Source organism: Podarcis tiliguerta (genome assembly GCF_965153285.1).
Source record: "Podarcis tiliguerta genome assembly, chromosome: 2".
NCBI classification, from domain to species: domain Eukaryota; kingdom Metazoa; phylum Chordata; class Lepidosauria; order Squamata; family Lacertidae; genus Podarcis; species Podarcis tiliguerta.
This window is the reverse complement of record NC_139535.1, coordinates 68,970,547-68,995,013: the sequence shown is the minus strand read 5'-3', so window position 1 is coordinate 68,995,013 and position 24,467 is coordinate 68,970,547. Positions and strand designations below refer to the sequence as shown.

General features: G+C 40.6%; 1 protein-coding gene and 2 long non-coding RNA genes across 13 annotated transcripts in view; 1 reads left to right on the top strand and 2 right to left on the bottom strand.

Moving 5' to 3' along the window:
• Window positions 1–24,467, bottom strand: part of ARHGAP26 (Rho GTPase activating protein 26) — a 192,702-nt gene that overhangs the window by 30,924 nt on the left and 137,311 nt on the right. For all 11 annotated transcript variants that reach the window (XM_083427074.1, XM_083427078.1, XM_083427080.1 and 8 more), the window contains 3 exons: window positions 16,253–16,412; window positions 14,392–14,530; window positions 10,025–10,178 (listed from right to left, as the gene is read on the bottom strand). In XM_083427074.1, the coding sequence (XP_083283200.1) occupies window positions 10,025–10,178; window positions 14,392–14,530; window positions 16,253–16,412 (453 nt within the window). The remainder of the gene's footprint in view (window positions 1–10,024; window positions 10,179–14,391; window positions 14,531–16,252; window positions 16,413–24,467) is intronic.
• LOC310671346 lies at window positions 1,537–10,010 on the bottom strand. The gene is made up of 2 exons (XR_014507971.1): window positions 2,483–10,010; window positions 1,537–2,044 (listed from the first exon to the last, which is right to left on the bottom strand). It is a non-coding gene; the product is annotated as an uncharacterized lncRNA (long non-coding RNA).
• The window catches only part of LOC310671339, a 316,331-nt gene continuing 312,313 nt past the window's right edge, over window positions 20,450–24,467 (top strand). Inside the window, exons 1-2 of the long non-coding RNA XR_014507961.1 lie at window positions 20,450–20,607; window positions 23,693–23,730. This is a non-coding gene — a long non-coding RNA (uncharacterized lncRNA). The remainder of the gene's footprint in view (window positions 20,608–23,692; window positions 23,731–24,467) is intronic.

Below are 24,467 nucleotides of genomic sequence, written 5' to 3'. Positions count from 1 at the left end.
AAACTATTATGAAGTATTACACACTTAGGGATGCATCTTGAGAAAGAAGAAAGCCGCACACTAAGTTCTTACAATAACCACTTTTACACATCGATCCATGATTAATGTCCTCTCTAGTTCAATTTCTATAGCAAAAAACTGAACCCTCATTATCCTTTCTAAGAGCTTCTTTCTTTGCTGCAAGAGTACAGTATTGCACATGAACTGCAAAATATTAAAATGAAATTGAGGACACATGACCTCACAACACAGAAGCTGTGTTCTTTCAACAGTTTCCATTAAAAAGGGTCATTAATGTTTCAACTTGGTATACAGATTTGTTCCCCTATCTCTCATTTGAGCAAGTGAATGGACAGAAAATATCTCTCAGCTTGATTCATAATAGATCAAAGCTGGATAAAATAGGAAATAAAAGTCAACTTTCAGTATCCAGCAGACACATGCTGTATTTTAATCTTTGGTAAACAGTATATATTTGAAAAGTCACACTTTTTTTTGTGTCTTCCTAAAATGAAAAACCAGGTAGAGAAAAAATGAAGGTATACACAGAGTCAAAGAAGGTGTTGTTTAACCCCTCTTAGCAGGGACTAATATGACAAATATGACAGCTCACTTCAGAGTTTCTCAACAATGAGTGGGTGATTACTCTCATCTAAACCAAAATCTGACAATTCATGTTCCCATTTGTCACACATTGATTTGTCACTATACGGTTTGTAATTTGCTATGAATTAATATGATTAAGGACCATGCATACAGCTATAACTCAGACTTAGGATCCTGCTGGCTGTGAGATGTGTATGATTCAACTACATTTCTGTTTCTGAATTCAGAGTTATAATTCTAGATTTCCAATCATTTGTGATATTGGTAGCAGGACATCAGCCATTTGCTAAGACATGCTGGGTGCAAACACTATGACTATATCATTCAGTACACATCAAAACAACAACAAATCCATCCCGAGGCGGGGTGGGGGACACAATATTAAGATGTAGTGAATGAATTTTCTATACAAACAATCTATCTGTAGTGAATCAAATTCCTATACAAACAGTAGCTGTCATTGACATTCACTGGAAGGTCAATAAAGAGGACAACTAGGAAGGGGCAGATCTACTATGAAACTAATGAAGCTTAAGCTTCAGGGCCCCTAATTCCAGGGGGGACCAGAAGCAACCTTAGTCCACATTGTGGCTTTTTGTGGGGTTTTTTTTTTAATGGGTCACATGACACAAATTGATTAATTTTTTTCTGTCTGTATTTCAACAATCCCAAAGTTTGAGAGCCAATAGCACAGCTGTTGTAAAGGTTGTTGTAAACAACCCCACTGAAGAAGAAAACAGTGATTACCCAGACCACATTGCTGGTTGCAAAGGGGCCCCCATAACAGTTCAATCTTCAGGGCTACAAAAATGTTGGGAGGGAAGGACCAGCTTACCTGTTACCACTCATTCTACCAAGCATATTTCTGCAACCAGCCACTTGCAGTATTCATATGTTCTTCTAGCACAAAATAGCTACTGAAATCAATTATTTTATTTACTCTTGGTTTATCTTAGTGGCTTTCCCCCAAGGAATAGATGGATTGTAACCTAAGCAAATACAAGCCTTTAACTTCTGATTATCAATTTATTTGGTGTTTTTTTAAAATGAATTTACCTGTGCAAATCTAGTAAACAGAAAAGTTTGCATTTTGAAGTGGCTTTTATTACTATTTAGATCTGGTACAAAAACTGCACTTTTTAACTGAGAACAACTTGGGTGAGGGTCCTCCCAAATAAGAGGTAAAAATGAAAATACACGGCACTGGTAATTTACAAAAACTGTTAACTCAACCTTCTGCATGGCATGAACTTAATTTACACCGATATATTTCAGACTGGTCTTTGCAATCTATAGATATTCCCAAAACAACAAAATTGGCAGTTGCATTAGATGCGTTAAAGCAGCGTGTGATGATATTACACGAAGAAGCTGTGTTATGATCTATAGCAATCGACCCTTGAAACGTCTATCAAGTTATAGGGAGGAAAACACATCTCTAATCGGTAGCAATATTTCACTACAAAGCAAGCTTAAGACTATTCTGCATGCTAGGGCAATATATCCAAAGAAAGTCAGGTCATCTAAAAAGCTCTGTGAAAATGCAGTTCACAGCACAGGGAACAGTGCATCGGTTCCACAGTATCTCAGCATCTCAGATTGACCTGGCAGGTAGACAAAGTGAGGGGCTGATGAGCTCTGTGTTTGTCATTACACTACAAGCCTACACACAACCTCAAGGAATATCTGTTGTCTACAGTAACTGACGCTGCTGAAAATAGAAAGCTATTGATCGCTTAACAAACTATAGATGTGCTTGGGCGATTACCAAGAACCTTCGAGCCTGCATGTGAGAGCATACTTACATATTACTTTGGGCCAGGGTTAAGGGTTTCATTCAAGAGAGTGACCTTAAATTGTACAGCTCCCCCCCCACCCCGCGCCATGCTTTTTAACATCTACATGAAACCGCTGGGAGATATCATCAGGGGGTTTGGACTGGGTGTCCATCAATATGCAGATGATACCCAGCTCTACCTCTCTTTCAAATCAGAACCAATGACGGCAGTGAAGGTCTTGTGTGAGTGCCTGGAGGTGGTTGGGGGATGAATGGCGGCTAATGGATTGAGGTTGAATCCTGACAAGACAGAAGTACTGTTCTTGGGGGATAGGGGGCGGGCTGGTGTGGAGGACTCCCTGATCCTGAATGGGGTAACTGTGCCCCTGAAGGACCAGGTGCGCAGCCTGTGAGTCATTTTGGACTCACAGCTGTCCATGGAGGCGCAGGTCAATTCTGTATCCAGGGCAGCTGTCTACCAGCTCCACCTGGTACGCAGGCCGAGACCCTATCTGCCTGCAGGCTGTCTCGCCAGAGTGGTGCATGCTCTGGTTATCTCCTGCTTGGACTACTGCAATGAGCTCTACGTGGGGCTACCTTTGAAGGTGACCCGGAAACTACAACTAATCCAGAATGCGGCAGCTAGACTGGTGACTGAGGGCGACCGCCGAGACCACATAACACCCGTCTTGAAAGACCTACATTGGCTCCCAGTACGTTTCTGAGCACAATTCATAGTGTTGATGTTGACCTTTAAAGCCCTAAATGGCCTCGGCCCAATATACCTGAAGGAGCATCTCCACCCCCATTGTTCTGCCCAGATGCTGAGGTCCAGTGCAGAGGGCCTTCTGGCGGTTTCCTCATTGCGAGAAGCAAAGCTACAAGGAACCAGGCAGAGGGCCTTCTTGGTAGTGGTGCCACATTCCCTGTGGAATGCCCTCCCATAAGATGTCAAAGAGATAAACAACTACCTGATATTCAGAAGACATCTGAAGGCAGCCCTGTTCAGGGAAGTTTTTAATGTGTGACATCTTAGTGTATTTTTGGTCTTTGTTGGAAGCCGCCCAGAGTGGCTGTGGAAACCCAGCCAGATGGGCGGGGTACAAATAATAAATTATTATTATATTATAGGTGGACATCACCTCAGAAATCCTCTGCAGGATTTATTGTTCCACCTGAATAAGAGCTCTGTGAAGTTTAAAAGCTTGCACACTCTCAAATACGAAATTAGCAACATGCAATCTCTCACTTCTAATGTATGACATTGTGCTCAAGGGCTGTTTTCTTAAAAAAGAGACAATGTGTTAACACAAATACTTGATGTGGGGAATGCTCAACCACTAAGCTGAATTTGTGAACAGGCCCAACAGGAAACTAGGAGCAGCTTAATATTTCTTTGTAGACTAAATATACCTTAAGGAACTGTCTGGAATCCCAAGACTGCACTCCCGTAGTTGAGAGAAATTCAACAAGGACTTGTTCTAATTATATAAAGGAGGCTAAAGCAACTACTGGGCACATAACCAGGAGACCAGAATCACAGGGAAGCTGCCTTTCAAAAGAAAAACTGTAAAGTTGAGAATGTTTTTATTTCAAACCCTCAACATCCTACTTAGGAAGCAGAAACGTCTCATGCACATTGTCCCATTCCCAGCCCAGATACTTGGGCCAGCCAAAGGTATCTTTACTCCCACCCAAGAACTAGCAAAAAAGAAGTTGATATTGGAAATAGCCCCCTTGGAAACAGCAAAAACCAAGTATTTTATCTAAAGTAGATCTTAGTAACTGTTTGGTGTACACACCACTGAATGCATACATAGTTTTTTAATGCTCTGCTGCTACACACACCATCTCTTGACCTACTTTCATTATGACTGGATACTGATAATGGCCAGACATGATGCTAACAAATTATACATTCACACACAAGCACCAATAAAATGCTTCTACTTACCAAAAGATGCACCTATCCTTTTCTATATAATATTTTCAAATTGTCAGAAGATTTTACGAGCCTCCTTCTCTAGTACACCCAAGAAGTGCATCTTAGAGTTCCAGTACTTCATACAACTAACTTTTCCATCATGAAAGAAATTTCTAGCCCCTAATAAAACGCTGCAACTTCCCTTCAAATAAGAATTGCTTCACTGGGTGTAGGGAACTTTGCCCCAGATGTTGTTGAACTACCATTCCTGTCACCACCACCCTAGCCTGGGTTTTAAGAAGATAAGCTTGCTGGAGTCAAAACATCTTTAAAAATTCATTTTTTAAAGTGATTTTCAAAAAGTTAGCCACTATTTGAATAAAACTATGATCTTATACTGAACTACATTCATTTAAAATTAGTCATGAAGTGTAGGCTGGTATTAAACTATGTCCAGAAATGTTAGTTAATGTCTCCATCTTGAAAGGAACTTCAAGTGTTTTGTGGTGGCAACAAAAACAACTAAGTAAAACAACATTTCAAAACAAACATAAACACACACACACACTTCTTCCCAAGGCTGATTATAGGTCAACATTCGTTTGACTATAACTCCTCCTGAGCAATACTGACAAGTATCTGACAGCAGGCAAATCCTGTTGAATTGAAGAGCAGCTTCTGCCCAGACCTTTTCTGTATAAAACCAAACCCCAAGCCTAATAAATAAAATGCATTCACATAATAATCCAATCGGTTGCTAGACAGGAAATATCTTTGCCCTTTAGCAAAATCACTTCTGAGAACTTCCTGACTTGCAATTGTCTTTGTAGACAGGCAAAGCAAAAAAATCTGAAAACTTCCCTGTAAGAAAAAAGCCAGTGATTACAAAAACAAGTAGGAACAAATATAATATAAAATGCAGCAGATAAGTGCAGTTCTGAAGCAAACTTATCAGAAAGTTTATATTTCATATTTTATTTAAGTTGCCTGATCTTATAATGCGGCAAAGAATGTTTGTAAACTTTATAGTCAAAAGCAGCATGAATAACTTCTTGCAATATATGTGTGCAGAGAATATGTTATTTATGTAGAACAGAAAGTGCAAAATACCACTTTTCATCCTATATACAGCACATTTGTGCCAAGGTAGATTTTAAATTCATTTTACAGACACAAGAAAAGCATAAAATGCCTTTAGTGGTGAGTGCATTTGCAGACCCCCTGGTATTATTGTGTTATAGCCATGGGTCCACAGATGCAGCTGCCAACACACATCACCACACACTACCCTCCATTTCTGGCAATTGCATCTGCCCTGGTTTCCCAGCTTAAAGTTCTTTGCAAACTTCATTGAACTAGGAGGGACTGGAGACTTTTACGGTGCCAAATCTGAGAAACCAACTTTGCTCCCGTCACATCCCCTGGAATGCACAGGAAGACTCAAACGGCTTCTGCCTTCTTCTAAACCAAGGGTGAAGTGAGAGACTGTCTCTGCCCTACCCTTAAATTATCTGCACATACTAGTGATATGGGATAAGGGGGGGGAGAGAGAATCTATTGTATATTGAGCCAAATCAGTGTTTGTATTCCCTTGTTTATAACCTGTACATTGTTAGAAACAACATTTAAGGAACAGGAAACTGGATAGTTAATCTTAATGGTTAAAAATATATATATTTAAAATACAAAGGTTCTAAACCCTTATTTTACAGTGGTACCTCGGGTTACAGATGCTTCTGTTTACAGACACTTCAGGTTACAGACTCCGCTAACCCAGAAATAGTACCTCGGGTTAGGAACTTTGCTTCAGGATGAGAACAGAAATTGCACAGTGGCGGCGCAGCGGCAGCGGCAGCAGGAGGCCCCATTAGCTAAAGTGGTACCTCAGGTTAAGAACTGTAAGAACAGACCTCCAGAACAAATTAAGTTCTTAATCCGAGGTACCACTGTATTTAGAATTCACTCAAATTATTGCTTAGAACATTTTCCTCCCTTTGGATGAAATGCACAAACAGGCTGTTTAATGCAGTGTCTACAACACTGCATTTGAGTGTCAGAAACCCATCTTCACATCCTCCACTCAGGCACAAAGCTGGGTGGCTCAGGGTCAATTATCAGCTGTCAGCTTAATCTCCTTCTCAGGTTTGTTGTACAGCTTAAAACACTGGTGTAAGATTCTTTGGAGAAAGGGTGGGTGGGATATACATGCAACACACACAGGTGTACCCTGGCAAGGGGCAGTTGACTAGCCACAATCCTGAGAAAAACAGCTGGGGTGAAAAAGAGTGGATGAAATGAAACACCAACAGCATTAACAGCTTAGGCAGATATACCTTAATAGTCTAGCTGTCAATACTATTAGTCTACCATAATAGCCGTCAGCAGTCAACCCTTCCCTCCTTCCATGGAGAGAAATTTCATTTCAATCATCCTGAATCTTTGCAATTACAGAGGTACCTCTGGATGTGAACAGGATCCGTTCCGGAGCCCCGTTCGCATCCTGAAGAGAACGCAACCTGCATCTGCGGGTCGCAATTTGCCGCTTCTGCGCATGCGCGTGACATCCTTTTGAGTGTCTGTAACACATTCCGTCACTTCCGGGTCGCAGTGGAGCGCAACCCGAAAACGCTCAACCTAAAGCAACTTTAACCCGAGGTATGACTGTAGTGGGTGGCGCTGTGGGTTAAACCACAGAGCCTAGGACTTGCCGATCAGAAGGTTGGTGGTTCGAATCCCCGTGATGGGGTGAGCTCCCATTGCTCGGTCCCTGCTCCTGCCAACCTAGCAGTTCGAAAGCACGTCAAAGTGCAAGTAGATAACTAGGTACTGCTCCAGCGGGGAAGGTGAATCGTTTCTGTGCACTGCTCTGGTTCGCCAGAATCAGCTTAATCATGCTGGCCACATGACCTGGACGCTGTACGCCGGCTCCCTCGGCCAATAAAGCGAGATGAGCTCCGCAACCCCAGAGTCGGTCACAACTGGACCTAATGGTCAGGGGTCCCTTTACCTTTACCTTTTTATGACTGTAGTGGCAAATCTGTAAATGATTTCTGCTTGCACTACTTAGGCCTGACCTGGTGATAACAAAATAAATTATGCAATGAATGAACTGCAACCAAGGACAGAAAAAGATGTGGCAAGGGAACACCTATCTACTTTAAATGAATTCAAATCTCCAGGGCCTGATTTTTTTATTTATCGAATTTATATACCACCCCATACCCAGAGGTCTCAGGACGGTTCACAGAAAAGACCACATAAAGTTGGTAAAAAATACTTCTAATCACTGGGTATCCAGAAGCAGTGCTGGAGCAAGGAATGCTCCTAAGCTCCAAAACTACAAAGCTGACCTGACCCCATTTCAGAGACACAAATCACCCACACACTTGATAAGCACATGCTACATTCACCCACAAAACAAAGCAATTGACTCTTAAGGACGCCTTGTTCTAATCTATTCAAAAACACCCTGCTCTCTTTATCACATCTCAATGGTAAGCTGCTGCAAAAATGGGATCAACTGGCATTGTACAATGAAGAACAAAATTCAGAAGGTGGTGGCTATAATTCTGCTGTTAGATTTCAGAAGCTGATAATGAATCTATTCTAATTTAAAGGACAAATAAAAATTGACAGCCCAACACCCTTCAATGGCAAGCTCTAAAAATAGCAGTGATCATGAAAATAAATCAGAGAGCAGATTGAAAATGACAAGTAGTGGCTGAAAGCAATATTGTTTTATGGGTGATTTTTGTACTTTAACATTTAACTGATTCCCAGAGTATGTTATTATTGGGCAGCATATAAGCCTGATTGACAGTGAAATGAATGAAGCAAGTATCCAACAAAGGAGCTATGCTTGTTTGATTTGTAATTGAGAGTGCTTGCTTCTTTCTCAAGTCACAATTCAAAAAGGAGTGACAGCAGACTTTTAGCTGGTGCACACAAAATGCCAAAATGACAGAAGTTAGTTTTTTTAAAAAAGTTGGAATAAAGATTGTTTTCCTTTATCCCGTTAAAAAAATAACCCAACATCCCCACTCTAGAAACTCTACTCGGGTGCTTCAAAAATGAGCGGAAACTATGTTTATGACAGCCATCAATTTCAATGTTTTGCCAGCACTCATTTATTCTGATGATTTTTTACAGTAGGAACTGTGGTAGGAAAACATCTGCTTTCCTACAAAGAAACCAGAATTCAAAGCAGAATGTAGGGCGAAAGATGTGCTCAGATATTTTATCAAAGTTGTCTGCACACTTTGGTGTAGATTCCATCTCTCAAAGTGTTGACTGGGTTAAGATCCTTATTCTCTTCTTAACTTAAAGGCTACCTGGTAATAAAACCAGCCTTCCCACCATTTCTACAGGAAATGGAAAAAAAGCACTTTATTGATTAAGGACTTATTCCTGGCACATTTCAAAAGGAACATGATGTCAAGTTCAATGGCTGAACACCTTTTGAGCCAACATTCTATCATTCTTTTGATAAAACATCATTCTGACTTCTCTTTATGCTTGTGTGTTTTTAATTTCACATATCACAAGAACCATCAGTTTAGGAATTGGAAAGAAGGGAATAAATTACTAAACAGACATACACACAGAGTTTAGAAACTCAAACACCAGTAAGCCAATAAACGCAACCTTCTGTGCCATCCAGGTTTCTGGGATGCCTTGACATAAGGAACATATTTGAATGATGGCAACATCACCTTGGTCAACTTGATGCCTGTAAGAGTTCTGGAACAACAGCCACTGTCTTAACAGGAAAGCTTGCCACAGAGTCCAGAATTTGACACTTAAGACGGTGCATAGCTGTCACCAAAAGCAACAACCTTTTGTCTCTTTCATCTCTTTTCTCTGGTAATGTCTACTAATAAACTTTTGAATTTCTCCACCCTGTCTCAAGGAAGCAATGCAAGGGTAAGAAAAACTCACAACACACTGATGTCACGTCAATGTCTTTTACAATGTAGACCTTATCAGGGGGCAAAGGAGGAGGCCTCTGATGACAGCTGCAGGTGTTCTAAAACATTCAGTTACTGCCAGAGTCTGGAGTGGATTCTGTCTGTGCAGAAAGGAAGCTCAAGTGTGGTGAAGAACTTTTGCTGAACTATGTTGCCAGACACAACAGAGCCCAGGGAAATGACTGGTTTTTTTAACCAAAACAGAAGTCTGCTGCTACTCATGTGAGAAATCAGCTGTGAGAGATTAGGAACAATTCCTAGTAGAACTGGACCATTCCTCTGAGATTTAGGATTAGGCATTTCATTGAAATGTTGACAATGCACAAACAGCAAAGAGACGGGCACACAGTTAGCTGGTGAAGAACTGTGCCAAAAGCACTTTTCCAGTTTTAGCTAAATAGGAAATCCTCTCTCTGATTCTGGGAGCAAACGAAACTAGGAAACACCCCTGTGTAGCCAACACAAAACACAAGACATGTGCACAAATGAGCAAGCTGGAGTGTAAAGACATAAAAAAAAAACCTAGATCCAAAGCCACCCCACTTATTCAGAATAATAGAAGGTGAATTAACAAACCCCAAACATATTGAACGTATGTACATTTCTCTTCAGAGTTTGAAAATATAAAGCACATAGCTTGTGGTTACAGTAGCATTAAACATTATTGAATCAACAGACTTTATTCCTAATAAGTAGAACAGTGGGTCAGCAGAGAGGAAATACTGACATATAAATCAGGATTGTACTCACAGTGAGTTTGGCCTGTTGGGTTTAATAACTTCTAAGTCAGGGTCACTGGAGTTCATGTTAGACTGAGGAGTGCTGTTGGAATGGAGGAAACTGTTGATGTTTGATGATGTGACTGATTCCAGGCTGGAGTTGATGATACTGTTCCTGTTCTCCTCTGGAAGAAAAAGAACAAAATAATGAACGATAGAGATACATGTACTAAAATTCATTAAGCTATTAAAAGAGGGGGGGAGGGAGGGAGGGAGAGAGGGAGAATGCATTTGTCATATTTTTTGTATGGAGAGAGGGTTTTTTGTACCAGTTAGCATCAGAAGATGATTCATATCCTATGCCCAAAAATTCTAATTCTGCAGTAAAGAGGTTCCATTACTGTTCATACCTCTATGGCTATTCAGCTAAAGCTCAGATTTATGCTCAAAATATTTTCTTCTTTTGTCTGCTTCAGGGGCTAATTTTTTGTCCCTTCTGACATGACAATGCCTCTTGATGTGGTGACAGGTGCATATCTGCATGCGAAATTATTAAGTATAATACAGAACTGACAGTAGTGAGCTCAGCATAATTCCACATGACTACTTCCCAGGGCTTTTGTTCAGCCGGAACTCCGTTCTGGCACGTCTCAGGTGGGGGCCATTGCCATTAGAAGAGAACAAGGGAGACATTTGTGGTGAGTTCCGGCACCAATTTTTCTAGTAAAATATCACTCCTGTTTCCTAGTACATTTTGAAAACCCAATAATATATTCTCATGCAGTGAAGAGGTTAAATATTTGTCTTCATAACCATAATGGAGAACAGGCATCAGACCTCTTTCTCTTAATAACTTTATTTGAGTTCTATTAATCTATTTGATCTGTTTTTAATTTCAATTTCTCGATAAGGGATTTGTAGTTGAATAACCAAGATTAAGATTTTCTATCACACAGTTGTTTATTTTTATGTTATTTTTTAAGATGGGAACTGTATGAATTTCTTATGTAAATGTTACCACAAATCTTAACTACAAATCTTAAAAACTGTCTTTTACCTCTACAATCACAAGCAATATCAGATCTGAAAGAACTACTATATGCTTTCCTCAACTGCCTCAGTGCCATTTTGATGCATTAAGTATCATACAAATAGAAAACAGCTATTCCTCAGGATTCCTTGCAACTCCAATGTTTCTTAGATTTCTTAGGTAATTCCTTCCTAAGATCATCCACATACCACAGAGAATCTCCAACAGAAAATGCTCTTGGCTTTCTGCTGCAAATCACAATTCTATGTTTAGGGCCATTATCATAATTTTTCTGGAGTTAATGCAGCTTTCTATGGCCTGTCACTTAAATGAAATTCACATTACAAGAAACAGGTGACTCCCAAGTAATGGGTATCTCTGCCATGAAAGCATGGGCTCTCTCTACAAAAATGTAACTATATGACTATGACATCCACGCTATCCTGTGAGAAGATTCTTCCAAGATGAGCGAGTACTTGATTCTACTGCACATTTGTTGTAGGACAGGCATTATCAGAGGGACCAGAGATCAGAGGGAGTTGCTGAGAGCTACTTACTCTGTCTACATATCAGCAGTTACATACCTGTTTCCAAGAACAACCCAAGAATGCTAACCAGGATTAACAAATTAACACATTCCTCCTACCACTGTATGAGCCTCTTCTTGCCTTAACTTACCACCCTGGGTTTGTTCTTAAACTCTCCCATTAGTGGCAAAATGATTAATTTCATGCTATCATATTAAGTGTTACTTCTGAAATTCATTGAAGATGCAAATACTGGCTGCTTTTCTGCCCTCTCAAGAGTAGTCTGATTTAAAGAGCTATGATGCCCAGACTTCTGGGACATCATAAAAGAGAGAGAAAGGGCGGGGGTGGGGTGGGAATAATGACCACTTCTGTAGGTTCTGTAGAAGGGTGTAAAACATCAGAAAATTATGCTGCTTAGGTGCCTGAAAGTTTATGTCTAGAACTTTTACTATTTCCAAAAAGGTGGTGGGTTTGGTACCAAAATAATATTTATTTTTCCCTTGATCCCAGCACAAAGATAATCTGTAGGAGTACTGTTAGTTGTCCCAAAAGTTTCAGAAACCTGACTGGTTTCAATTAGAAACTGGACATGTTATGTCACTGGCCCCACTCCTTCAGTAGAGATTCAACAGGCATCCTCACAGCCAATTTTCAAAGGTCTCTTGAAAACCTTTTTATGCTGACAAACCAATTCATATATTTAAACTTTTTCAATGAGAGACAACTGCCATGCTTATTTTATATTTTACAGTATTCTAGATTTTATTTCATTTGCATATTTTGTTGCATACTGCCTTGCTATCTTATATGAGAGAGTGGTCTATTTTTTTTTTTTTTAATAAATAGATATATAAATAAAGAACAACATCAGAGCATGCTTTCCATCCCCTTTCTTTGGTTGGGGTGGATGTATCTAGGAAGATTCTCTCCCACTGTACTTTTTCCAGCAAGCAGAGGAGTATTAACAGAGAGAAATGGAAGATAATGCTGTTACGTATCTTTGCTAGCTGCCTACAACAGTAAAACTCAGATGGGGTGCAGCAGTCCTCATAGTGTTAAAAAAAATCCTAACATTATCATTACTGTCAACTGCCTAAACCTGAAGGGACCTTGCAACTATGTTTACATGGAATTCCCCCCCCCCCAAAGTTAAAATTTTCTATATTGCTCCTCTGAAGTCTTGATACTGGCTTGGGGGGGGGGGGGGCTTTAAACACACACGCACGCACGCACAAAAAAGCCACTAATTATCTCAGACACATAGATCTGATTCTTGAGATTGGCCTCAATCAGCAACAGGAAAACATCTCATATACAGCTTGTATGCCTCCTCTAGGCCAAAGTGGACAGTCAAAGCACATTTTCATTTAATGTGCACAGTTTTTAAAATGCAAATAGCAGCTACTAAGAGGGCTGTTCATTATCAGCATGACTGCAGCAAGCAGGGAGCTGTATTTAACCTTTTCCTTTTCTGCTTCAGTCTTGACAAAAACACACACAAGCGAACCCACTCCTCCAAATCTCCTATTGGCATTGGGAAGAAGACCTTACCTGCCATTGGCACCATTTGGTAGCTGATATTTTTAAAAGGGCACATTAAGTGCAGACACATTTAATGCCATGTCTAGTTTTGCCCACTGAGTTCTTGTCCAGTCAAGTTGTGCTAAAGAATCAACTTCATGTGCATAAAGGCGCCCTCAGAGATTTCAGACCAAGACTGTATACCAGGGATGGGGAACTTACATCCCTCCAGAAGTTGTTGGACTCCAACAACCATGAAGCCCAGTCAGCATTGGCCAATGGTAGAAGCTGCAGTCCAACATCACCACCACACAGAAGGAAACATGTTCCTTAATCCTGGTGTACATCATTACCTCTGAAGAAGCTACAGCATATGCATGTGCCAGAGAGGCACAGCCAATTATGATGTCCTGCAGTATGTACACAGAGTAATAGGCACACAGAAATGCTTCACATGTGATGGTGCATGCAACGTAACACTTTTCATTATTAAGTCTCTCACTTATTTCCCAGCTTGTAAAATTCAGATTGCAGAAGACAAACAGAAAAGAGGAAGAGGCCTCTTCAATGAACACTACTGTCCATTATTTATTCAGTGAAAGATAGTTTAGATTAGAAGGACCACATAAGAGTTGCAATGAATGCCTGGAGATCAGCAAAGATTGGGTTGCACATGAAAACACAATGAACTGAACTGAGATTGCTTTGATAAAACAAAATCCGTACAAAACAACACAGAAAGTTTTAATTCTTCAAAGTTGAACAGAAAAGCCTGAGAATAGGGGAAATGTCTCTAAACACAAAGGAACAAGAGGGAGTCTCCCAATGGCAAAACCTTTTAATGGTGATTAAGTTTGACGTCTATTGTTTGCCTGGCTCTCCATGCATGCTTTTCTTTTTAACTCACAAAAACTGCCATCCAGGGAATGTAAATTATTTTGGCATCAAGTCTGCGCAGCTCTAATGGAAATTAGACAAAAGAGCTACTTACCTATGAGCAAAGCTGTTAACAAGGGTATCCTATCTACTGCTATTGACGAAAGGGGTGTTCATCTATGGGTAGGATTACATGACCATGGTCACAGACTGTGGGGGGGGGGACTGAATCTAGGGAGAATGGAGTGTAGTTACTGCTTTTATTTTGTGCTGAACAATATAGGGCTAGGAAAACAACAAAGACATTAGAAACTTGAAGCCTTACACTTACAGGTGTGTCTCCTTCTTACTGCTGTTGAGAACCAAGTCTCTTGACCACCCTGAGACAAAGCAATATAATATGACAGCACAACCAATTGCAGAGAGGATTAAGATACTTACGCTTTTCACTGGGCTGCACAGTATGGAAGAGAGTTAAGGGCCTCTCACTGCATGATGGTGGCTTGGAATCTGTACTCTTCTTTCGAGACAAAAGCAGCTGAGAATTTGATTGTGGTGTATCTGGAATGGTGTTGAATATCTATTGTGGTGGTGGTGTTTTAGGGGCGGGAAAAAAGAGAGTCAGGAATGCTGAAGTGTTCAGTTGCTCCCAAGCTTTGCAATAGAAGAGGGCAAGTATCATAGATTTAATGCCAATTCAACATGAAATAAAATGTGTGGCGGAGAGGAGCAGCTCTCAACAATGGCTGTAAAGATTAGTCTAAGAATTTTGATAGGAAAAAGGAAATAAGTATTTATTGCTTTAGTCACCGCTAACATTGCAAATGATGCCATCCCTGATTTGGATGAGCATCTAGAAATGTTATTAAATCGCTCAGAAATCATTTAAATTTTCTGATTACACAGACAGTTTAATGGCCTGCATACGAGATAACTTGGCAATCCACATCAGACTGTAATTCAACCAGATGTTCCAGGAAGCGCCTAGCTGCAATTTCTTTGCAGAAATCAATAACAGATTCAAACACTGCACACTGATCTTAAGATGCATGGATGCAAGTTCAGACTGAGGGCATGCATTGATTCATCAGAAATTTATTGAAGACAACTTGACAGGTTAATCAATGACCTCATTGAACTGACACTATTCCAAAACACGCATCTTCTTCCTCTGTTAAGGCCACAGGATTATTATCAAAACACTTAAGTCAGAGCTTGGAAATTAACCAAAACCGTAGTTGCTGCACATTACTGAAAAGCAGGAGCCAATCCTTCTGAGGCTAGCACTTACTTGCCTTTTCCAGTAATCTATATCTAGATGCAGTGTTGCAGTGGGCTTAATGGCCTTAGCGTGTGCTCTCTTTTAAGCTTTGCCACCCTCAATCCTTCCCTTTCCCCATCTCTTAGGGGGCACTCACATTTCACTGCCTTATCTGGAACATAAGACGGTGCCTCATACCAAGTTAAATTGGTGGTCTGTCTAGATCAGTGTTATCAGCACTGGCTGACAGCTGCTCTCCAGGGTTTCAGGCAGCCCTGCCAGCCCTACCTGGAGATGCTGGGGACATTCTGCAAATTTCCCTGCCTTTAGGCAGGTCCACAACATACAGTACATTAAAAGCACATTCAACACACACTTAATTCAGATTATTTTCCTCAAAGTATATTACAGCAGATTAAGAGTGCTAAGAATTGTAGCTATGTAAGGAGGAAACTACAGTTCCCAGATCCTCTATACTTCAAATATGCTTTCCTCTTTTCCGCTTTCTCCCTCCCTGCTCAGCTGTAAACTTCTACTCTGGTCCTGGGGGGTAAAGGAGTGTCCTTTGCAATATCAGCAGCTATTACACTTTTTATCTTAGGCTTCTGTCACCCTTTCTCTGGATGTACTGGCTCCTAGGCACACAAATCTAGCCTGAGTTAGACGTGAGTATTAGTGTAATAATGATGATTTCCAAAGGCATCACTTTCCCGCTAAAGCAGAGTGAATGTCCAGCAGCATCTGAGGTTCCACATCTTGGTCTAAAGGCTCTAAAGGAGCATTAGGAGTAGGGCATTGCCTCAGTGAAAGGCTGTAAGATTCCCAAACATTTTATTACCTTTCCCTAATTCAGCTAGAACCCCTTCCCCAAAATCAGTAAAACAGTTCCATATGTGGAAAGGCTCATGGAGATGTGAATATTAAAGTTCTTGTCTCTTCCTGTAACTCTGTGGATAAGGACAGCTGGGAAATATGCATTAGATTAGAAAGCATTTGCAAACAATAAAAAAAAAGGAAGATGTACAAATTCAAACAAATTACCTTGTCATGGTTTTCAATTAAAATCTCAACCACAATATTTTGGAATTTGATGTCCATAATCGCAGCAACCGTTTCTTCTTGTGGCCGCATTAACGTTGGTCCAAAAACAACCCCCAGGTTTGCGACAGTCATTAGATTCTGTTTGTGGTTCTGAGCAACGCTGTAATGAAGCAAATAACGATTATATTAAATGGGCTATAAATAGTCTAGGCTAGCCCATTTCTCTAGGGTAAAAATCCTACCAAATATTTGTGTGCTATTTGGAAACCTGCAAAGCTCAGCAGTGTGGAACAGCACTGTGCAATCTATATACAAGTTTCTCAATAACCCTGCTGGTAAAAGATAAATGAGTTATTCTACCATTTTCTAGATACTGGAAGCGGAAGTGGTGCATACACTGATCGCAAAAAGTCTAGGGATGAGTAGACATCCTCAATCACTCGATATGTGTCTTTATTGTACATGCCCTACTCTGCATGCTTTCCAATTTAAGTGGGTGAATTGTTAGATTTTATTTCAGAATTCCTACACATAGTTCCATTTTTACCACGTAGCATTTTACACTTTCGTCTCAAATTCAACCCATAGTTAAGCTTGTGAGAATTCAGAATTATTTGGTATAAGCCTTTGCGTTCTAGAGGTTTACTTGTTAGATATATTGAGCAAAACAGCAAGCAAGGTGTGGCCAGAGAGTAGAATGTGCCATTGGTGACATTTCCATGCAAAATCCAAATGTGTAAGAACAGAGTGACCCATTCAGAGAAGCAGTTAGTGGTGAAAATACTTTTTCTAGCTGGGCTACACTGATCTACATTCAGAAAGGAACCCAGGATTCCAATTAAGTCCAAATTATACAGAATGAATTTGCTGGTAAATTCTAGATGGTGGTTTTACACTGGAGCAATAACAGCAGCACAGAGCATCTGCTGGTTTGCAGTGAAGATTGATGTCATACCTATATGGGAAAATGCACTGGAAAATGTTCTAGGATAAGGAGTCAGATCTGTGGGCTGATAACAGTATTATTTACTGTGCCCGGACATGGTTCTTCGGGGACATGATGTTGATTTAATGCATGTCTCTGACTCACCCAGGTCAGGGGTGAGACAGACAATTTCCTTTGATCTCACCAACAAAACATATCACAGTGAGAGAGACTATAACTCAAAATGAAAGCGTTATTCGGCTATGTACCTACTGGTCTCTGCAAACTGAAACCTCCAGTGAATGAAGAAATGACTCAGGTCCATTTTTTAAAAAACTGAAAGCTGTTTTAGTGATTGGGGAGGTAGTATAAAATTGTAGGTCAGAGAGGTAAAGAAGAGGTCAGTTCCAAAAGACACTCCAAGCAAATAAGGTAGGTATAGAAAGAGAGGCAGATAGCAGAGACTTGCAGCGCCAGGTAATCAGAGAAAGAACAACAGGGTTATTTTGTGAGGTGCACATAGGAGGAGATTTGTTACACACAGTCTGCTAACAAGAAGGAATTTATATAAGGAAGGGACAGACTAGCATTGTATTACAGAGAGGAGAAAATGAACAGTGGGGAATGCTGGTAAAAGCTACTTTGACCATAAGAAATCTATTCCAGACACAGATGCAACAATGGCTCAGCGCAGCTCCCAAGAGGAACAAGGAAAGACAATTCTCCACCAGCAAATATGCAGTGAACATATGACTTTAACACACTTTCCACGTGTGAATGTGCAATTTATTAGACAACAGCTTCCAGATACCTACAGCAGATCTGGATAGCATATACTGATGTTTATTATGAAGGTACTGATGAAGCTTCTCAGAACCAGACTTTTCTGCAAAATAGTTCTAGGTTCTCTCTCTCCCCCCCCCCCCCGGCACTCCTCTGCAAAACACAATTCCCTGCATACAGCAATCTAGAATATCAGGAGGGGATACATGTTAGGTTTCTACATGCACAGCAGTTTTTAATGTTGCAGTGTGGTGAGTTATGCAATGCCCCTATCTGCAACTTGGAAGTGCTACAGTCACATGGGATCAAGTGATATTTTTTAAAATATACCTTGTTCCCAGTCTTTCTTCCCCATGGTCCCACAATATGTCATCTAGACTGGGAACACCCTGTCAAGTTACACATGGACTTTGGCTTCTAAGACCAAGCTCTGATCTCTTAACTCCTTATGTCTGAGTAACGAAGTTCCAAAGACCTATCTTAACAGAGATTGCCAAAAGATTATGATGAACTACACTGTGCCCTGAATTACATTAACAGCTTTTGATCTACCAGAAAAATCACCGTCACATTTTTTATGTACTAAGCACATTGTAAAATGGAGGCTGCCAATGAACCCAGTTTTCATTGCTGTCACTCGCAGGGGCTCCAGACTTTGAGCTTTCATTTTTTTAAAAAGCCAGTCTCCAGCCCTGCTATAAAGTTATGCAGCGATTGCTAATAGAGGTGCTTGGACAGCGGGCAATAAGAATCCCTGGGGTCCTAAAGAGCTGCTGTTTCCCCTTCCCCTTTGGTGCACTTTTCCTGCTTCTGTCTTATTTTCTAGTAGTCTGTGGGATCTCCATAGCTTGCCTTTCCTTTTCCCCTAGCAACCAGGAGGCATCTTTTCTGTGGTGGTATCACAACTATTTTCTGATGTTGTGTTATGCCATGGCTCCTACAGCAACCATTTTGAGACTAGCTAAAAAGGCTGGCAACCCTAGTGATGTTAAATTCTCAAAAATATTCTCAAGAATATTCTAGACTAATGAGGTGTGTACATTAAAGCAGCTGTGTAGACGACACAGAATTTACAGTTTGTGGAGAATATTCTCCAAAGAATTTTCTAGCAGAGAATATTCTCCAGAGAATATTCTCACCTCACATCACTAGGCAACCCATTGTAAAATATTCCAGTTGTCTAGCACCTCCAACATTTTATCGAACTCATAAATCAGCAAAAGCTTTTTTTCCCCAGCCAGAACTCAGTTGCGGCACCTCTCAGGTGGGTGCCATTGCCATTATAAGAGAATAAGGGAGGCATTTGTGGTGAGTTCCGGCACCTCTTTTTCTAGAAAAATAGCACTGAGTAAAAGCCAAATTCATGCAATGTCAACAATGGCCCAGTTCATAGGTAAAGCTGAAATGTGCAAAGGAGCTGGTATTCAAAAGAAATAAATTGCACCCATTTCACTCCTCCCCCGGTCTCCCTACTGCCATGCTACCATGGTTCGGCTGGCTGTTAATGTTTGAATTTGGGCTTGTAATTATCGTCAACATCATCTTCCTCAAGCAAAACCCACGTGGTAAGCAAATGGCAAACCTTGCCTATAGCTTGTGGTTTGTCTGGAGTGAGACAAAACATGAGCCCAGATTGAAACTATGCTTCAGCTATGGGTAAAAGCAGGACTGTTGGAGCATCAAAGAAGCTATATTTTTTTCTGCTGAGTGGTGAGTTTAGCGTTTGCTGTCAACCAGGCCCACATGTCTATTCCATTTAGTAAAGGATGGAATTTTGTGTTGTTTTACCTTCATATACTGATATTAGATGTAATTCTCCTCCTGGCCAAAGCTTGATTGCAGTCTGAAGACCTACATTCTTTGTACATTCTGTTTACAAATGCTAGACAAAGATGTCTGCAATTTTTATTATTACTCAGCCAAAGTGTTTTGATTCTCTTCTTTAGCTGTATAATTTAATTATAAAGTATACTGGCACCTGCTTTTGTTGATTGAAAAGGAAGAAAAGCCACATTGGAAACAGCTTGTCAAGCCTCACAAATTTCTCAGTCATATAATGAAAGGTAACTGAAAGCTCCTTTGCTGTTCTACAAAAACATATATTAGTTTGGCCAGCACACATCATTGAGTAGTGTTGCTTAACAAGCATTCTGTATGTACTAAAATATTTAAAATAACCAAGGAGAATATGCAGAATCTCAGAAGTTGTGAATGCAGGCTGGTGGTGTACCAGAAACATCACTCTAAAACAAGGTAGTCCATCATGCAGCCTGTGGCTTGCATGTAGCCCTCAAGGCCTTTTTGGGCAGCCCTCAGCAACAATGTCCTTATATGCTTCCACACAGCTCCCATACCAACATGCCCTTTTCCCAGTTTGGTCCGGCTCTTACAAGCTCCTCAGCAGGCTGTGATCAGGGGCTCCAGTCCCATGTGACAATGCCCAGCACACATAGGGGAAGACTGTGTGAGAGGGAAGGCTAGTCACCAGGACTCCTGAGTAACAGTGAGCTCCCCTCTCCTTCTTTGCCTCTGATAGAGAGGAGGGGGGGGGGGGAGAACTGTCTTACACCACTAGTGCAGCCTGCCATGCAAGGGGCGGGGGAGAGAGAGGGAAGTGAGGGGAGACAGAAGTGAGAGGCGAGAGAAGGTGGGTGAGGTAAAAAGTGGAGGAGAAAGAGAGCATGAAATATGAATATAAAGTGAGATTAATAATAATAAAAAGGAATTGAGTGAGCCAAAAGACATGGAGGCAAAAACAAGTGAAGTGTGGGTGCTGAGGTAAAAAGCCAAGATGAGGAATGGGCTAAAACAGGGGACTGAGGGGAAATGGAGTTTGGCAAAGGTGTGAGGGGGGAGGCTGAGGTAGAGAAAAGTGTTTGAAAGATGCACAAGCATGTAAAAATGGGAGATGCTGAGGCAGGAGGTGCCAGATTGTCTCAAGCAGGGATGGGAAAGGTGTGAACCACTCAGATGTTGCGGACTCCTACTCTCATCGGCCCCAGTGAACAGGGCCAATAGTCAGGTATGATAGACTACAATTCCTAACAACACCTGGGAGTGTCACACAGGGGTGGCCTGCCCTGTTTCACAACCTGAAACAGGCAGGTGTCACATGCCCCCAAAGCCTTGATTACTGGCAAGATCTTGAGAGATCTCATGGGAGTTCCATGAGACCTTGCTGGAAGTTGCCAGTGCACAACCCCCGGTGGTGGCAGGGTGGCCTGTGGGGACACCGCCCCATAGGATTCCTCCACCCAAGGTGGCTGTTTCTGTCCGCCTCATGGGTGGTCCAGCTCTGGTGTCACAAGTTCGCCATCTCTGGTCTAAAGGTTCTACAGGTCAGCTTCCTTGTTGTGCGACTGAGGGCCAAGCTGCATGTTTCAGTCCCAACCAAGAAACTACAAAAAAAAATTTGGAAACATGTAGCACAGATTCTCTACATTATATTAGCAGATCCATTTGCTAATGTGGAAACTTTCAATGTGGGAGAGAATCTGTGCCATAACTGCTCAGAGGCAGTGCCACTGAAAGGAAAAGCCTAATACAGACAGTATCTGAAATAGTTCTTACCATTTTGTAAAGCATTTTGAGAGCACAAAACACGCTAGGTAACTCCATTAGGAACCTTGCAATGTTGTTTTTTGATGACAAGTGTAGGTTTCAAATCATGACACCCTCCAGAGATACCTAGAAAAACTTATATTCACAATTCATCCACTATTAGTCTAAAAACATGGGAAACCCTTTTCCAACTTCCCTTAATCTAGGAAATGGTTATCCATTGTACTATGAAGGATTTAGTCATCGCTGCCAGGGGAGCGGGAGGAAATCGCATGAAACAAGCAGCAGCTCTTGTTCTCTATTTCTGTAAAGGGCCACTCTCTTCATATCAATTGCAAACAATGTGGGCATATATAATTGCTTTGAGTCATTGTAACATCCTTGGCCCAGGAAAAGGACACTTGTATAAGAGGAGCAGATGTCTTTCAGAATACACTTTCTGGGAAAACAGATGAGAACATGACATGTACAAGTAAGAGTACAAAACAAATACTAGCATCTATTCTCGCCATTTTTGCAATACAGTATTTGATGTAAGGTGTTCCACTATTCCAAGGGAGAAAATAATTCAAGGGAGAAAGTTTCCAGAAAGCCAAAGAGGCAATTAAGAGTGGCTACTGCAAATCTGATGCAAACTTTGAAACCTAGTTATGTTATAAATGGCCACATTAAGAAATATGTATACTGAAATATCAATAGAAGATGCAGCTTTAGACATAAAACCCACCTTACATTTATATTCATTTCAGAAACCTTAATAAGGTATTTCTTTTCAAAGTTATTAACATGTTGTAATATATTTAAATATAAATCACCATAATGGTTATTCATTATTCAGCCACATTATTACAAATAATATTAAGGTAGGCACAGAATGAAATACAAAAATAGCTGCCGCAGCAGCAGACCCTTCCTTTCTGCCCTACACAGTACTGGAAAGTCAAGGCAAAGTGAAAAAGATTTTGTCATGTGACAATCCTCTTCCTTGACTTCCTTTCTTGAACTGCATACTGCATGCACACATGTGCCACAGGGAAAAAGCAACACCTGGACTGTATTCTCTTAGGAGGCTGCAAACAAAAATCATTTATGCTTGCTTAGTCCCACTAACTTCATCAGCCTAAGCCAGCTAAGTTGTAAAGTACAACCGCTTAGCTGACTGTAGACTGACCTACAACACAGGTAAAGGAGGAATCAAAATCTAGGTAGAAGACAGGAAAATGGAGGTTTTACAAGAAGATTCTCAGAAAAAATACAATGATTCAACAGACTCCACTAACTATGGGGTATTCCTGTAGTTCCCAGTCACACCCAGCCTGCTTTTAATAAGGGCAATGGCAAAAAACTGGACAAGATATTCTGTCATATCTTCTGCATGACATTCTGTAAAAAGGCCAAGATAACTATCAACATTGCAACATCAGATACACCATTCCTCAATGTCCTGGATTAATTATCTTGAAATTTATTATCATGGAATTATCTTCCATGAGTTAGGCAACCATGAGTTGGGGGGGGGGATCTTCTTTTCGAAAAATGTAGGTGTGAATATCTCCGTTTAAAAAAATAATGCAGGTGTGACAGTGATCCAAATTTAGCAGAACTAACATTAAGTGCAATTAATTTTCAGAGGCTTGCAAACTACGACATGGAAAGTCTATATATAATTATAAACCACAGAGCCTAATAGGCTGCTGTACACTCCAGCATAACAACATTGTGTACATATAATTCTATGATTCTATTACAGTAGTATTTTCAGGTACCAAAAAGAACCCTCGGTATTCTTAGGGAATGCAAATCAACCTGGACTTATTTCTTGCATTCTGAGCATCCTAGCCTCTTTTTTTAAAGTGTGTGTGTGTGTGTAGGAAGAGAGAGAGAGAGAGAGAGAGAGAGAGAGAAGTGAGCATATATGGAATGTGGTTTTATCATCCTCTCTGTATGTTCTAGTATCTATCCATTAGTATGTTCTAGTATCTATCCATTAGTATCCATTAGTGGAGGCAGGATTGCTAAACTGGATGGGCCATTCCTTTTTGGCCGACGAAAACAGTTTGCATAACCCAACAAGACCCTTTTTCACAAGTGCTAATAAAAATACAGTTGTTTACTGTAAATGTTGTAGTCCGAAGACTATTTTTCACTTTATACTTTGTATTTATATACAGGCATGTGATGTTGACAGAGCAATTTACCCAACTGTCAGGTGAGCAGCTTTCAAGGGAGTTGGTGATTATGAGATCAAAGTTCTTCCTTTAAAGCACATATAGGCAATTGCTGGAATTGGTGCCACCTGATTCGCAGGGCGCACATGCAAATATTGAATCAACTCCTTTAGAAAGAAATGGTTGCTCAAAAAATGTTTCCTAAAAGAGGGCATGTGATAAATTTTACATGGAGACATATTTTCAGTTGAAGAGGGATATCAGCCTGCATTCTGTTTATGTATCTATCATTTTTGTTTACTTTATTTATTAAATTTGTTTACTCCCCTTCATCCAAAGAGCACAGGGTGGTTCACAACATAAAGATACAAAATAAAAATACAAAATACATCCTCAAAGCTAACTAAATGAAGCTCATCCAACACAACAGGACTAGACTCACTCTAGTCACCCCTTGAGATTCAGCTGCTGTACTGAGATGCGAGCAATGTTATCCTCAAAATGCTATGCAAACAAGGCATAGTGAGCTACCATCGGTTCTGCCACTTCCTTCTTTGCTGCCTTCACTGCCTCTAGGTAGGCTCGATACCGAACCCTCACCAATGATTGATTGCATATGACCAGGGTTTTCCTTTATTCAAGTTTGAGCCGTCTCCCAGCTGGTTTCCTTACCCTAAACTGTGAAGTATACCAGACATATCCCATGTCTTTCCATTCAAAATCAACAGAAACCCTGAATTTAAAAACACACAAGTTAAACACAATTTAAAACTAGACA